Source organism: Oxyura jamaicensis, chromosome 15 (assembly GCF_011077185.1).
Source record: "Oxyura jamaicensis isolate SHBP4307 breed ruddy duck chromosome 15, BPBGC_Ojam_1.0, whole genome shotgun sequence".
NCBI classification, from domain to species: domain Eukaryota; kingdom Metazoa; phylum Chordata; class Aves; order Anseriformes; family Anatidae; genus Oxyura; species Oxyura jamaicensis.
The window spans coordinates 2,260,937-2,276,338 of record NC_048907.1 but is presented as its reverse complement, the minus strand read 5'-3'; the positions used below and the strand labels follow the sequence as shown (position 1 = coordinate 2,276,338).

Sequence of the window (15,402 nt, the reverse complement as noted above, 5' to 3'; positions counted from 1 at the left end):
ATTTTAACCCAATTACCTCAGATGTATGCATTTTGGAGAGATTAACTTCTGCAAACTTCCACCAACATCGGCCTCGGGCTGCCAGAGGAAGAGATCTGACACTCTCATCCTCCAGGGAGAGCGAGGGGCGCGAGCACAGGCGTGCTACGAGACACCGGCGAATCCACAGCTGCCGTCCCCAGGCTGAATTTGGGCTCCCGCGGGGTCTGGATGCCACGAAGGCCCTGCTCAGAGCGGGGCGGCCGTGGCGGCGCCGAGGGCGAGGTCCCTGCGTCCCGCCGGGGTGCCCGTCCCCGCCGGCGAGATGCCACCGCGTCCCCCCGGGTTGTCACGGCTCCTGACGCATGGGACCCCGGGGAGCGGGCTGGGAATTAATGGCAGCCCCGGATAAAGGATTCCTGTCTCGGCCGGGTTGATGGATTACATTGATGCGCCATTTGTCATACTGTAATTGTTCTGGCAAATGTAATACCCACTAGTATAAACATTGTGCTGCTTTGCTAATAAAACCGAAAATAGGAAGAGAAAGGATGATGCAGTGCTGTGTGTGCTCAGAGAGGCGCCGCCCCCTCGCCGCGCCGCCACGGCGCTCTTCCTCCCCTCCTGCCCTCCTCCTCCTCCTCCTCCTCATCCCATCGGGATGCTGGTGGGCAGGGGGATGGGTTGGGGCCCCCTCTTGCCACCCCCGGCTCGGGATGCTCAGGTCCTTGTCCCCAGAGGCACAGCTCAGGGTGACGGCGGCCGCGCCCGTGCTTGGGATGAGGCTGATGGAGCAGAGCCCCGAAATCCCGACCCATCTGGGTCTTCTCCCTTTTTGCTTGGATCATAAGGAAAACCCAAAACCGAGGGAGGAGGAGGAAGAGGACCCCCCCCCAGCACCTCTGCGAGGCCCCCACAAAGCCCTGGGCTGCCTCAGAGGCGTCGCAGTTCCTACGACTGTATCTCCAAATGTTTTTAAAGTTTATGCTTGACCTGATTCGTAGGAAAAAAAAAAAAAAAAGATAAACACCCTTTCTGTGTTTGCAGTCATATGTAATTTTTATCTCTTGACCTTTAAACGTAAGCAGCAGTAAAATGAAGAACTATGGCAGTCATTTAACACCCTGCCTGTACTAACTGGTTTCTGCCTGTGAGCCGTGGTTTTAAATTGGCTAATGCAGAATACTTGCAGAGCTAATAATAATTCAGATTACTCCTGTCAGCTATTCCGGTTTCATGGGTAATTTAGTAGTTGAATAAATTTTTAAAAAAATTCATTCGTTCCCATGCACTGTTATGAATCAGTAGATGGTTTACCATTGGCAGCAGTAACTGTAAGAAGATTTAAATTGCTACTGAAAAGGATTTGAGTGAAGGTAATGTTTTATAATGTTCTAAGCCATATGCACTACTTTCAGGCCTCATCAGTTTTACATTGATTCCTAGTGAAGTGTTTAATTGCATCATGAATGCAATATAATTCAGTTCTTTTTGCTAATATGGTATATATCTCAAAGTGATATACAGCACTGACAGTGAAGACTCGGGATTTTCTTAGGGTTTTCGAGCACGCGGGGTGCGCGCGGCTGTGGGCGCTGCACCTCGGCGCCTGGCCAGGAGCTCTTTGCTCCGGGAAACTTCCCGGCTCCGGCACGGGTTTGTGTGCTGGAGCTCCCCAGGATGTGTCCGTGGGCAGCAGCAGGCAGGTGCTGCACACACACGCGCGTGTACGACGTGCCAGGCGCACACCGGAGCTGCTGACCGACACCTGACATCCCGTGTGGTGCCACAGCTCCTTTAGTTGTGCGGGGGTTTCTTGCAGGATTTTCTTTCTTGCAGTCTTTACGGCTTTATCAGCAAATCGAGGGCTGCCCTGTCCTAATTCCTGGGTGAGGCAGGGATTTTGCCATGTGGAAAATTCAGCTTTGGGTGAATTTCAGCCTGCAGATGCTGGGGGTGCTTTTCCCCCTACCCGGCGGGGCGTCTGCAGCCCTTTTGGGGCGCACAAATCCCAGCTAACTGGGATATTATCTCACAGGGGAGCCGCTGCAGGCTCCAAGCCACCTCCTTGATAATTCAGCCTTGCTTGGTGCTCCGAGCCCAGCTCAGTTCGATGCAAAAGGGAAAAGCTCCCCGGAGCCCTTGGGGATCTCCAGGGCGCTTGGTGCAATCCAGCCCGCGTCCCTGTCCCACTGGAGCTGGGGCAGGGGGCTGGGTGGTCTGCGGGGTGCCTGGGGGCAGTGGCTGGGTGGTGAGGGCAGGATCCGGCCCCGCATTCGGAGCCTTCCCACCAGCAGCTCCTCCTTAACCCCAGTGCTCCCCTCCGAACACCTCCGGGGCAGGGCTGCGCTCCTGCCACGATGCCGAAGTCACCGACGCGATCACGCCTATATATCATCTTAGAGGAAATGAATACTAATTCAATACAAACTCCTAATTCAGTAGATCATAAAATTGCCGAGAGAATAGAAAATTGCTGAGCGCGCCGAACCTCGGCCTTGCTCGAAGGAAACGCTTTGGCTGCTCCTCCCGTTTCGGGAGCTATTTTCGGTGCTGCCGGTGGCACACTTGGCCAGGGTGGCACAGGGCACCATTGCCAGGATGGGAGCAGCTCCAACCCTGGAGTCCCCTCGGAGTCCCCCAACCCCTCACCTGCCCCTTCTTTCCTAGGGGAAAATCCTCTTGCCCTTTGCTTTCAAGCCTAGGACTCGTAGCGAGGGGCTTGGAGACTCGAGGTGGGACCTGCGCCCTCAGATGCGGCATCCGGGGCCGGTTTGGGGAATATCGGTCATGTGCCGTGTTCAGGGCGAGCCGTAACTGGGGCTTGGGTGGTTTCTGCGCTGAAATGCTAGGGGAGTCTTATTGTATTAGCAATTTCCCATCAGATCCTGTCATATTAGTATTGTATTGTATTAGTATTTGTTTCCACTAATGTGATGTGAAAGTTGCTAATACGATAAGACTCCTGCATTGTATTAGCGAAAACAAATATTAATATGATAGGATGGAAAATAGCTAATAAGAAAGTGAGTTGCTAATCCGACGTGATGGATCTCCGGCAGGAGCTGCCCGCTGCGCTCCGGTACTTTTCCAGGAGCGCCCCCAGCCCGGCTCGGAGGGAGCAGGGAAGGAGCTCGGCTGCCTGGGGACGAGGGCATGGCTGCAGCCAGCGTTGGGGGAAAAGGGGAATTTACGGGGCCAAGAGGCCACGGTGCGCCCGTACCGGCTCCTGCCAGGTTTTTAAGAGCGTGTCCAGCCGACGCTCCGTAACCAACCCTTTCCCAATTATTTTTTTTTTCCAGCCACCTGAGCAAAATATCAATTTCCGACATCAAGAGGCAGGGTAGGTGAGCCGGAGCTAAACACAAATAAACATTAAACAATTATTGGAATTTGGGTTCGTTTTGAAAAACCAGCGGGGTTGAGGGAACGAGCCACCTATTAGCTGGGAAAAGCGATGGGGCTTTTTAACAACACGCTGTTTCTTGGCGGAGGCTGGGATTTGGGCTGCGCGCGCCGTGGCAGCCCTGGATGTTATTGATTAAAGATGATGGAGCAGCAGCGCAATTACATCCCAGTTTGTGCTCGCTGCGGTGGCACCGCCGGCCTCCCCTTCGTCTGTTTGGTTGCTCGCCTGCCCCGGGTTTCTCCTCCTCCGGTCTCGTCTCGGGATGCTCGGGGTGGGGACGGGGACTGGGCTCGGTCTTGGTGCCAGCCTTCAGTTTCTGGGGGTGGAGATGTTTTTAATTGCTTTTTTTTTTGGTGCATAATGGTGATTCCAGAAGTGCCTCTCCCTGGCGGCTGGATTGATGCAGATAATAGGGGAGCATTTCGGGGGGACGCGAGCAGCCCGTGCCGTGTCCCCGCACTGAGACCGCAACATTTCCCCCGGCTGGGGGGGGATCCGGCCCCGTGGTTCCCCGGGCAAAAACGCGGGGAATTGGGTCTTTTAGAGCATTTCCAGAAAATTCTGAGCAGGAACCAGGGGGGTGGTACAGAGGTAGCGGGGCCGGGCTGTGCCGCGCGGCGCCACGCACAGGAGCGAGCGGATAGCTCGCGGGGAGCGTGCATCTCGGAATCAGTCTATAATGCAATCAATTCTGTATATCCCTAGTGAAACAGCAACATTTATTTAACGTCTTTTATAGAGCAGCTGAGTTTTATCACAAATCACATTCCATTTCTATTCATCAGGGACCCCTTGAAGGCTAAAATGCACTTACTTTCCTCCGAGGAAGTTTACCAATTCTTCAATAAAGACCCATTTGCCTCCGTATGTAAAATTGACACATTTATTGAATATTAAACATTTGTTGGGTTCTCGTGCGCTTCTTTCGACTTTATCTGCTGCCCTTAAAAGTCGTTAGGGGAAGGATACATCAAAGTTGCAATCAAGGCTTGTTTATGGACAGGAAGGAGAGATGCTCCACGTCGCCGCAGGGGCCGGTTTTTTCCCATTTGTGTGGAAATTGCCGAGGTTTGGGCGTTTTGGATGTCATTGGTAACGCTGGGTGCTCGGAGCAGCCTGGCTGTCCTTGGCAGGCACTTGGCATCGTTTGTCTCTGATTGCTCCAAAGGACTTTTTGTATAGAAAAGCTGTTTCTGGCCCCGTGAAGGTCAGGGTTGTGCCGTGGTGCAAGGCAGACCGCTCTCCACCAGAGTCAGTCCAGCTAATTAGCAGGAGGCCCAATAAAACAAGTTTTTCTTTTATCACTGTTACTAAGTGCTGTTGTAAATCAATTAAAATGTATTCTAGTAATTCTATTTTTTTTTTTCCCCTGCCTACTCCGGGCTCTCGCTTAAGGAAATACGGAGCCATTAGCAGGATCCCGTGTACATCCGTGCGCGTGCTGGAGGCGGGAGGGGATCGACCCGTTGCGCTCTGGCACGGAGCACACCGTGGTGATGTGCAGGGGCACACCGCTCCCCGAGGTCCTCCACGAAGCCACCGAGTCTGCTGGGGGAGCTGGGGGAAGGCACGTGGGTTTGGAAGGGTCTCCTCCTCCTGGAAACACTGAGGTTGTTGCCCATGGGGATCCCAGCGGCCACGGTTTTGTATTGCTGAGGATGGAGCTGAATCCGTGCAGCACAGTCCTGGAGGTGTTTTGGGGTAATATTGACCCAAGGATGTGCGAGAGGGATGAAAAATGAAGAATGCTCCTTAAATTACCTCCTGGGGAAGCCAGCAGCAGCCTCGCCCCTGGCTTTGCTGTGTGCCGGGATGGGCCTGAACTATTGCCTTTGATTTTTTTGCTAATATGGGAAATGACAAATGGAAATGAGGAGCCTTAAGGTTGAGATCTGGGGTTGCTGGCTTGTTCTTAGGGACCTAATGGTGTCTCTTACATGCCTCAGGATCCAGTTCTGCAGGACAGGTCTGATCTCTGCAATACGGGCTCCCCACATTGCCAAGATTGCAGCTCAGTCTCCAGGTGCTGGGTTATAATGCCGGGCTGGGAAATCAGGCTTTCAGAGCTGAACCACCCCAAAATTGCCCCCAAAGGAGGAGCAAATGGGTATGCAGAAGGGCTGGGCACCCCCAGCCTCCCCTCCAGCCCCTCCGTGCAGCGGACGGGTAGGTGACGCCGGCCAATTTTAGGGGCCCCTGCCCGTGTTCATTTATAAAACAAGCCGGCCTAATAAATGTCACCTAAATAGAGCTCCAGGACTCGTAGCTCATCTTGAGTGCACAATAAACATAATATACGGCCGCCTCTCTGAGCAGGCACCCGGCACCGCGGCCGCCTGGCCGGGCGGCTCGGCTCTGCGACGATTTCCCACCCGCTTTTATTTTTCCTTCTCCATCCTCGTGAGAAGCGCTTGGAAAATGCTGGCATGATGGGAAAGTGCTGGCGCGATGGGCTCCTCATCCCTGCCCGTGGGAAAGGCACTTGGGGTGCCCTGCAGCTGGCGTGGACGTTGCAAACGAAAGCCATGGGTGGTAGAGGGGACACCGGGGCGGTGGGAGAGGATTTTGTGGGTGGATGTGGGCAGGGGATGGGTTTTGGGGCAGCAGCTGGGCACCGTGCCCCGAAGAGTGCCTGGCACCTCGGGGTGCCCCTAGCCAGAGTGATCCGAGGAGGAAACGCCAGAAAATGGCTCTTTGTAAAAAAAAAAAAATAACCTTCTCGGTGCACCGGGAGGCTCTGCTTTATGGGTGAGGGAAAGTGCTTAAAATGCTTAGAGGGAATAAACAGCTTTTAATGAAGTTACATTGCCACATAATGGGTATCATAAAATTGCCTTCATAGTACAGGGTCCCAGGATGGCTTTTATTATTGACTGAGCTGGAATCCTGTCTGTAAAGCTCCAGCAGCTGCGGAGAGGCGAATGCGAAGTCTTCTTAAATTACCTGATTGAAATAACTGGCAAATATTCTGCTTTGCTGCGTTGCGGAAGGCGAAGCTGCCTTTGGGGTGGTCTGTCAGACCTGGTTTGCAGATCCTGAAGAACACAGGAGTTTCATTGCAGCAAAACAGATGTTCATCTTGTTTCTCTATCGGCTGTTTGATGAGAAATTTATTGCTCTTCTGCTGGGCTGGAGCTCCTCTGCTGCGGAGTCTATTAGCCAGCCCGGGAGCTGGCGGGAAGCCAGGCAAGCAGTGTTTTGATGAAACCCATGAAAGCCCCGGTTCGAAGGCGCCAGTAATAATGCATCGGCTAGACTCTTCTGATTGGGCAATTGATTGCTCTGATTTGATTTATTGATCAATACCCTCAAATTTGGCGTCTGAGAAGCTGAACTAATCTTTAACTGCTGCGAACATCTCTGCCTGGTGGAGAATTAGAGCTGATAAGGAATGTATGAAAGGAATCTGAGCTTATCTTAATCACACAGTGCCCCGGCGCTGCCTGTGCTGAGAGGGAGTAGATGTGTGCAGAACACAATCACCAGGCAGAACAGAGCAGATCTATAAATTGATGGAATTCAAAGCCTCCAGCATCGATTACCATTATAACAAACAGTGGCGCACTGAATGTCTGATTATTTTTAGACAAAGATTCTGTGCTCTCAGCAGCAATTTTGCTGATGCTGTCACTGTGTCAGATGTCTGTTGTTGATTGCAATTAGATGCAATACAAAAAAAAAAAAAATTAAAACTATCTCTGCCTATAGTTTTATTTCCACTTATTAAATCTCCTCCTTTGTTTGCCTCCTCCTAATGTCTGCAGCTGGATGAAATATTGCATTACCAGAAGAGATCTCTTATATTCAGTTGGGTATAATCACTTTACAGATCATTGGATTATATCTGATATGCTTCAGATAATCCTGGGGAAATGTGGGACATTTACTCTGCCTTGTTTAAATGCGCCCTGCTTTAGGCTTTTGACTACAAATCTGCATAACATTGGGGTGTTGCAAACAGCTCCGCAAACCTCCCAAGGATCTAATTCGATTAAAACACCGATCGATTCCCCATGACGTCCTTCATCCTCCCGGGCGGTGCCGGAGGTCCAGCGCGGATCCCCGGTGCTTGTCGCGTTTGTGGGGGGCTCCTGGGCCAGAAGGGTGAGGCTGCCCCATGGGGCACCCCACTGACGACCCGTGGCCACATTTTGGGACCCATCGGCGCAGACGCGGCTTGCAAGGGGCGTCTTTGCCTCGTGCTGAGTCCCCTGGCTTTGTCGTGCAGGGTGCTGGGCTGTGCCCTGGGCTCCACGCCTGCGGGGAGGCAGTGCAGGATTTTGGGGGGGGTTCGTGGCTTTATCTCATCCCGTCAGGGCTCAGGGGACCCCTGCACAGAGCCTGGCCGTGGCCCTGGCCTGACCCCGGCGAGCGGGAGGTCTCCTCTTGAACCTGACCCCGCCTCGCGCAGCCACGTGCGGCTCCCGGGCTCGATGGAGAAATGCAGCGCGGAGCAGGAGTTATGCGCTGCTGGCAGCTGGTGTTTTCTTTCTTTGGGAAATCTAATATATTGATTAGCTTTCTTCAGAACAGCATCAATAAAGCGTATAATGGCATGGCTGGTGCCTGCGGCGTCTCCTCCCCTGGTCCGAGTCCCCCTGGAGCCGGGAAGCCTCCGGCGGCGGACCTTGGCCGCTGCTCGCGCGGCTCCGCGGCCCCTTCCTGGCAGCAAAGCTCTGCCCGGCAGGCACGCTCGGCCGGGCACCCTGCTCCTTGTCCTTCCTCCTCCTCCTCCTCCTCCTCCTGCACTGCTGGGGGTGCTCAGCCAAAGCCCAACCCAGAGCTCCGGGCTCCGGCTGCGCCATGGGGCACGGTCCCGCTGCGCTCCTGCCGTCCCCGGACAGCCGGTGTCACCGAGCTGCTGTTACACACGGTGGTGGCACCGGTGGTGACAGATCTCATGGGTGGCTTGTCCCCGGTGGGGTACAGCCTCTGGCTGCAGCTTGTCCCCAGGGATTGGATTTGGATCCCCAAGTCACAGGGACTGCTGCTCCGGGCCGTCCGTCACCGCTGGTAAGACGGAAGGGGATCCATTTCCCATTAGCGTCTACGAGAGTTTAGAGGGGTTTTTATTGTTGTTTTTGTGGTTTGGCTTCTTTTTTTTTTAAGCTGATTGATTGCGATCATGAATGGATCCCAGAAATAGTCCGGAGCAGCGGCGTGGGGCCAGTGGCTGGATTTAAAGTCCTCGTTGGCGCTGAACCCTCCTAACTATTTCTGTCAGGCTGGAGCAGCTTTCGTCTGTAAAATATGCAGGGGGGGGGAAGCAGGATCTTATTTAGCACCCTCCTAAGCACCGGGCTGACCTCAGATGCCAGTGTCTTTAGGAACGGATGTCTTGCACTTGTCAGGAGCCGCGTTATATACTGCTGGTTTATTTATTTCTCCTTGGTTCGCTGGACAGCGAATCCTTCCCGGGAACGCGGCCCGAGCCACCACGCCGCGCTTGTCAAGATGCATCACGCTCCAAGACAGCCCGGTCCCAGCCCGATCAATCTCGCGGCTGCTTCTGCTTTGCTTCCCAGCTCCCTCGGTTTGGTTTTCCGGGCATCTTTTTGGCACCTTGGGTCCGGCCGGTGGGGAATTTGGGGTGCGCCGGGGGACGCCTCCGGGAGCCCAGTGGGGATGGAGGTGGCCGGGCTGCACTGCGCCGCTGCGCTCCCTCGCTATTGACTCGCTTCGGAGAGAGGTTTTGGGGGAAAACTGACAGCTGATGACTATGGGAAGATGTTTTCAAAAGGAGAAACAATTTACAATAATTAGAAATTTATAAAATGTCTTTAAACATGGTGGTAATAGGGATAAGAAAACACTTGCTGCAATGTAATCAGTTATTAGCAGCTGATCATTTATCTGGATGGATAGTTGCTGCTGGTACACGAGACACGTAATAAAAGGACTCTTGATTAACTAATTTGAATATCTTTTGAGAACAAATTCCGAGTTCTCTTTTTTCTCCATTGTAACGGATCCGTACATCTGCGAGATAAACACTGAATGAATATGGAAATGAATATGCTGCTGGAAGTGGAGCCCTCGAACGCCGCCGGCACGGCCGCCGGTGGGGACGGAGGTGGCAGCGGGGACTCGTGGGGACACTGCGGGGATGGGGCAGGACCGGGCTCCCCACCGGCCCCCGTTGCCATAAATCCCACCCCAACGTCCTTCCCTGTCTGCCAGGAGGGGTGGCAAAATACCCGGTGGGGGGAGCTGCCCACCAGCAGCCTCCAGTACAACCCGTTGCATAGCCGCCCCGGATTGATGTGGTTATTTTTCTGTTAGCACGGCCTTTTCGTGTCTCCCTGGGAATGGCAATCTACCACACTTCCCCAATCTCTGCCCTTTCCGAGATCCCATTACAGCTGTTCCGATAACGCGCTGAGAAGCCCGATCCCATTTCAGACGGCCACATCTGGCGGCTGGGCTCGCCCATTTCTCCTTTTCCCCGGACCATTTTTCCTTCGGGCTCCATCCCTGCCCCTGCCCTGGGGACGTGGCTCTGGCTCTGACCCCTCCAGGTGCCTGGCACAGCTCGGGGATGCTCGGAGCTGCCGGCACCGCTCCTCCTCGCCCTGTGTGCGCCCCAGCGAGGAGCCGAGCCCGCCTGGCTCGAGCTGCAGTTTACAGGTGATTAAACCCAGCTCGGTGAGGATTCAAGCATTAATATTGATGCGAAAGTTTTTAATAAAATATAGGTAGACGGAGCAAGAGCTATCGATTCCTATAGGCCTTGTATTTTTGCCTTTCTCCCGTTTTCTTGTCACGGGGAAGGGGTGATGTAACAGCGAATGTGAGACGAGGACGTGGGGAGAGGAGGCTGCGAGCACGGGATGCGCCGGGGCCGTGCGGAGCCGCGATCAAGCCCGCGTGGCCGCCCCGCGATGCCGGCCCCAACTGAGCCGTGCTCGGCACAGATAATTAAGGCGTGATTGGCGGCCCCTCCCCAGGCAGCAGGGATGCACGGGGAGGCTTTTTCGGCTCGCTCGGCTCCCACCGGCGCTCCCCGGCCCCCCGCGGCCCCGACCCGCTCGTAAAAGCTGGCTCTGCATCCCGAGCTCCTGCGCCGCACCGAAAGGCCGTTAAAAAGATGCTGACGGCCGTTTTTCACTCCCTGCTTCTCTGTATACACACAGGACCCGGTTTTATCTGCTTTCTCTCCAATATTTTTTTTTATATAACAGTGAAATATTTATATTGTCCAATAAAAGGCGGTAAGCTCGCAATCTCTCACGGATTCATTGGAGACCGGGAGCTTCATTGTATGAATTTTACACCCAGCAGTGACCCCTGATAATTGACTCCATACATCTTTAGCATCACGGATTTACATAATACGTAGGGGATGATGGATGGCTCGGGTAACCCCGCCTGCCTGGCAGCACGGCTCCTCCTGCCCGCATCGCACCGCGGCGCGGCCGGGCGGGATTTTGGTGATGCTGAGCAGCTTCAGCCCCTGCAGTGCTTTGGCTTCGTGCCCGCCTCGGTGGGAGCACAGCCATCGTGCTCCCGGGATTTCGGTGGGGGATATGAGGCTGGAGGAAGCTTCGGGTGATGCTTGAGCTTGATCTCGGAGCAAGCGAGCCCTGTGCTGGCTGCGGGTCCTGGCGGCTCTGGTTCCATCCTGCACCGTGCTGGGTTCTGGAGTGGGTCGGTCCCTGCCCCGTGAGGGCAGCCAGGAGGTTCTGCACTGTCTGATCCTGATGCACCATTCCTTGATGAGCTGATGCACGTGGCAGGGCTGGCACGAGGAATGGGATTTGTGGAACAACATCCTGCCAGAAGGGTGCTCTGGCCCCATGGAGATGGGCTGGGAGGGGACGGTTCTCCGGTAACGTCCCCCCCTTCCCACGGCTTCTTACCAAGAGGGATCCAAACCTTGATCCATGTACCTGGTGGCTGTGATCTCAAGCAAAACCAGCACCCTTCTTATCCCAGCCCACGCATCCCTGCCCGCCACTTCCCACCTTCGCAGTGCTCCAAGCCCAATTTGCCCCAAAACACTCCGTTTTTGGGTGCATCCACGCAGGGCTGCTGAGGGCAGGCGAGCCCGCGGTGGGCGCGTGGCCCCCATCACCCCCTGCCACCCGATTTATCAAAAAGCAATTAATGGCACCCCCCCCCCCCCCGCTCCCATTTTACGGTCTCCATCTCTCCTCAGACTGCAGGGCAGTAATTAGAGTCTGGCTAATGAGGTTCTCGTGGCAGGGCCGTATGCTCTCACCGGATCTGCCCATCAGACAAAGGCCCCTCTGCTCCGCCACGCTTCATGGCAGTGATGTTTTACGGGTGCTCTCGACACGAGCCAGGGGACGGCGGGGTGTTGGGACGAGGTGGGGACCCGGTGGCCCGGCGGTGGCTGTCCCGTGTCACCCTCGGCGGTGGCACCGTGCGGCGCCGGAGCCGGGGCCGTGATTTACGGCGGCAGCACCGAGGGTCAGTTGACTTCATATCAGCCCCATCATTTTGTTTCAAACCCTGCCGAAATTAAAAAGCCGTATATATCCTGAAAATCTTATTTATGAACACTTAAGTGTAAGTAAGTCACAGTTGGACTGCTTCCCTCCCTGCTGATGTATGTAAGCTGGCAGCAGAGTGGATTCCGAATCAAATCTGGCAATACAATATGCTGTACTTGACTATTTTGACACTAGGAGTGTGATGTTTTTTTACAGTTACTGATGAGCTTATGTCACTGCTCCTTTTGGAAAAGAAAGGAGGAGGGTGGGCTGGGGGAGAGGAGAATATTGATTAACCAGCTCCTGATTATCTCAGCCACCCTCTCGCCTTTGCTTTGCTTTGGCGTCGCGTACACAGTTTCTTCAATTATTCATATAAACCCCCCTGTCAATACTGCCAACATGCCTCGGCTCCACGGCAGAGAGCGAGATCATTCTGGGGGAATTACAGTTGTGCAATCTTAAAAACAGACGCTCCTAAACCACCCTTTTTTTTTTTTTACCTATTTTTTTTTTTTCCCCCTCTTTTGTTTTTGTTTTGTTCCAGAAGGAGCTTAATTCTGTTGCTTCCGAGCTGGCAGCGCAGCGGGAGGAAAGTGAACAGTCTCATAAACATTTAATTGAACTCAGCCGGGAATTTAAGAAAAATGTACCTGAGGTACGGTATATTTGCCGTTATAGAATTAGCTCGGCAGGACGGCGTATTTCCCTCTGTTGAAACTAGATTTGGAGAAGCGTAGACGTAAGTGACTAACAAGAAAGGAAGCTAATTAGCCACAAAGACGAATCGCAGCCCCCGACCCGGGGCTCGTCTCGTTTCTCCCTCGTACGGGTGCCGGGGGCTGCGCGGGGGCCCCGGCGCAGGAGGATGCTCGGGGTCTCGAGGTGCTTATAAAAAGCGAGAGCTGAGCGTTCGGCGCCGAGATGCTGGCGCTGGGATCGCAGCCCAGATGGGGGGAGATGTGGTTTTTTCATTGCTTTTTTTTTTTATTCCTAAAAAATGGGAAAAAATAGAAAAGAGGGAAAAAAAAAAAAAAAAAAAAGAGCAATTCCAAAATAGATCTCGGCGGAGGCTGTTTGCTGAGCTTAAGGGGGTGGATTTTCTGCTTTGGGCGTGGGATGGAGGAAAAGCAAGAGCATTGCAGGGGATGCTCGCTGGAGAGGCGGGCAGGGTCCCGCGCCTCGTGCCCGGGGTTCCTCCACCCGGTGCGACCCCGGTGCCGGGATGCTCAGCGCCCACCCCGCTGCTCCGTGCCGGGAGCTTCCCCGGCAGCTCCGGCTGATTTCGGGTGCAATGCCCGACCCCAGGAAGGGCAAGGAGGGCGAGGGAGGCTCGGCACCTCGGGGTGCCTCTCCTCCTCCTGGTTTTGTGGTGCTGTCTCGTCGGGGGCCACTCGCTGCCTTCCTCTAATGTGCTTAGATGGAAACCCCCAGGGAGATGTCGGTACTCCGAGCTTGCCAGCAGCGACACATTAGGATCTGTCATCTGCTGAGCATTACCTTATTTTAAATCTGTCTCTTTGGAGCTACGTAACTGCATAAGAAAATATTAAAGTAAACAATAACTGGATTTACACAAATGCGGCTGATTTCCATATTTTTCATCACTTCATTTTATTACTCAGTTTACTGATATGCTCATTTATTTATAGGGCAATCCAGTATTGATTCATTCCAATGCACTATGCATAAACACATAAAAGAGAGTGATAACAATAGGAATACATTTTCAGTCTTTTAAATACTGCATTTTTTCCGATAGTCTTCATTAGATCCGCTGCGTGAAGGTGAGCTATGTCCTTCAGGGCGCCTCAGCCTGTCCCTCACCCAAGTGCCTTCGGATTTATGGTGGCAGAGGTGAGACCAGAGTGCGATTCCCAGCCTGGTCCAGCTGCCTTCCTCCCCTCCAGGTGTTTTTCTGGGCGGGTTTTGGGGGAATTGATCCTAAAAGGTGGATTCTGCTCCCTTCAGTTCCGTGTTTCTTTGCCAGGTAGGGCAGGATGGACACCAAATTGTCCTTCATCTCCCCACCCATTGCTTGGGCCCCAACCTGTCCTCGCTGAGGGCAGGAGGGATAATTTCCTTTCCTAGCCCATGGGGATGGATGTTGTCCCTCCATCACACGATGTGTCTGGGCCGATGACCCCAGATGGAGCCAGAGGCACCAGGAGGCCGACGCTCGCTCATCGCACGTGGTCCTTGCGTTGGCACCTCCATGCAGATGGAGGCATGAGCCCACCCCAGGAGCTCACATCCTGGGTCTTGGGGGCCCTGAGGGCTTTTTTCCCTTTTTTCCCCCTATTTTTATTTATTTATTTATTTATTTATTTTCAAACTGCACTTCTCAGCACGCTCCCCATGAATATTTACCAGGGAGAGCGGAGCGCTACATCATCTGAGTCATGGGAAGGAGCCCGTAAAAACACGGTGATGAATGGCAAGAGTTCCCCCTCTATTCCTTCTTGTAAATGGGAAGGAAAAAAGAAAAAAAAAAAAAAAAAAAAAAACAAAAAACATTTTGAAATATTAACCTGCGTTGCGTTGGATGGGCTTTTTTCTGCTGTTTCTCCCTGCCGTTTCCGAATGTACATTTAGGCTCCTGCACCCTTCCTATACGATTTCTTTCTCAAGCAAGGAGAAGTGGGGGCCAGGAGGGAGACTGAAAGAAGGAATAAATTGTACCCGCGGAGAATAAAACAGGCTTTTGTTTTTCGTCCTGATTAGATAAAGGCCAGTTTATTTCTCTGGCGGAGAATCACAAAAAGCTGCCCGTGATGGCAGTTTAATGGCAACAGCTTGAAACGGACCAAGTTTGAATATCCTTGCAACGGAGAAAAGAGCAAAGCGAAAGCCCTGCTAATTACAAAAGTTGCTTTATGAAAGATAATTCAAAGCAATAATTTAGCAAACATAATCAAGTAGCGCAGATGGGGATTTTGATGAATAGTTTGCAACATGCAATTAGCAGCTCTTGCAGTTACATATCATTAACCCTCAGAGCACAAAAATTATTTTCTCATTATTAGATGAAAAGGTAAAATTAAGCTGACTAGACAGTAAAGGAACAAACTACAATTAATTACCTTCATTTATTACAGTCATTATTTTAAACTTATTTTTTTTTTTTATTCTGATAGATAGATGAAAACATCTAAATTAAAAGTTTTGTTCTGCTAAATTGGAGGTGAAACTTCGCGGTGCCCGCGCCGGGGCGCGCCGCTCTCCCGCGGGACGGACGCTGCGTCCCCGGCCCAAGGTGGTTTGGGGTGAGTGGCTCCAAAATCCATCTGGCTGTGAGCAGAAACCCTTGGATCACCGCATTTCTGCCCCAGTCCTGTGCATCCTGCCTTCCCTGAACGCCCGACGATGTTATTTTAAGTCCCCTGGCCCGTCTCCTCCACCAACATGAACCTTGCAAGGGTGTTTTATTTTTGCAGAGGCGGTTCCTCGCCCCCGCTGTGAGCCGCCCTGCCAGTTTTGCATATTTTTGCGAGAGAAATATTTCTTGTAAATACGGGAATAAACCCATCCGGCCACGTATTTCTTGCCCGAACTGCT

General features: G+C 53.1%; 1 protein-coding gene across 1 annotated transcript in view; it reads left to right on the top strand.

Moving 5' to 3' along the window:
* Nucleotides 1-10,733: 10,733 nt before the first annotated feature.
* Nucleotides 10,734-15,402, top strand: part of CUX2 (cut like homeobox 2) — a 25,429-nt gene continuing 20,760 nt past the window's right edge. The window contains exons 1-2 of the mRNA XM_035340890.1: nucleotides 10,734-10,871; nucleotides 12,392-12,502. Coding sequence (XP_035196781.1) covers nucleotides 10,734-10,871; nucleotides 12,392-12,502 — 249 coding nt within the window. The remainder of the gene's footprint in view (nucleotides 10,872-12,391; nucleotides 12,503-15,402) is intronic.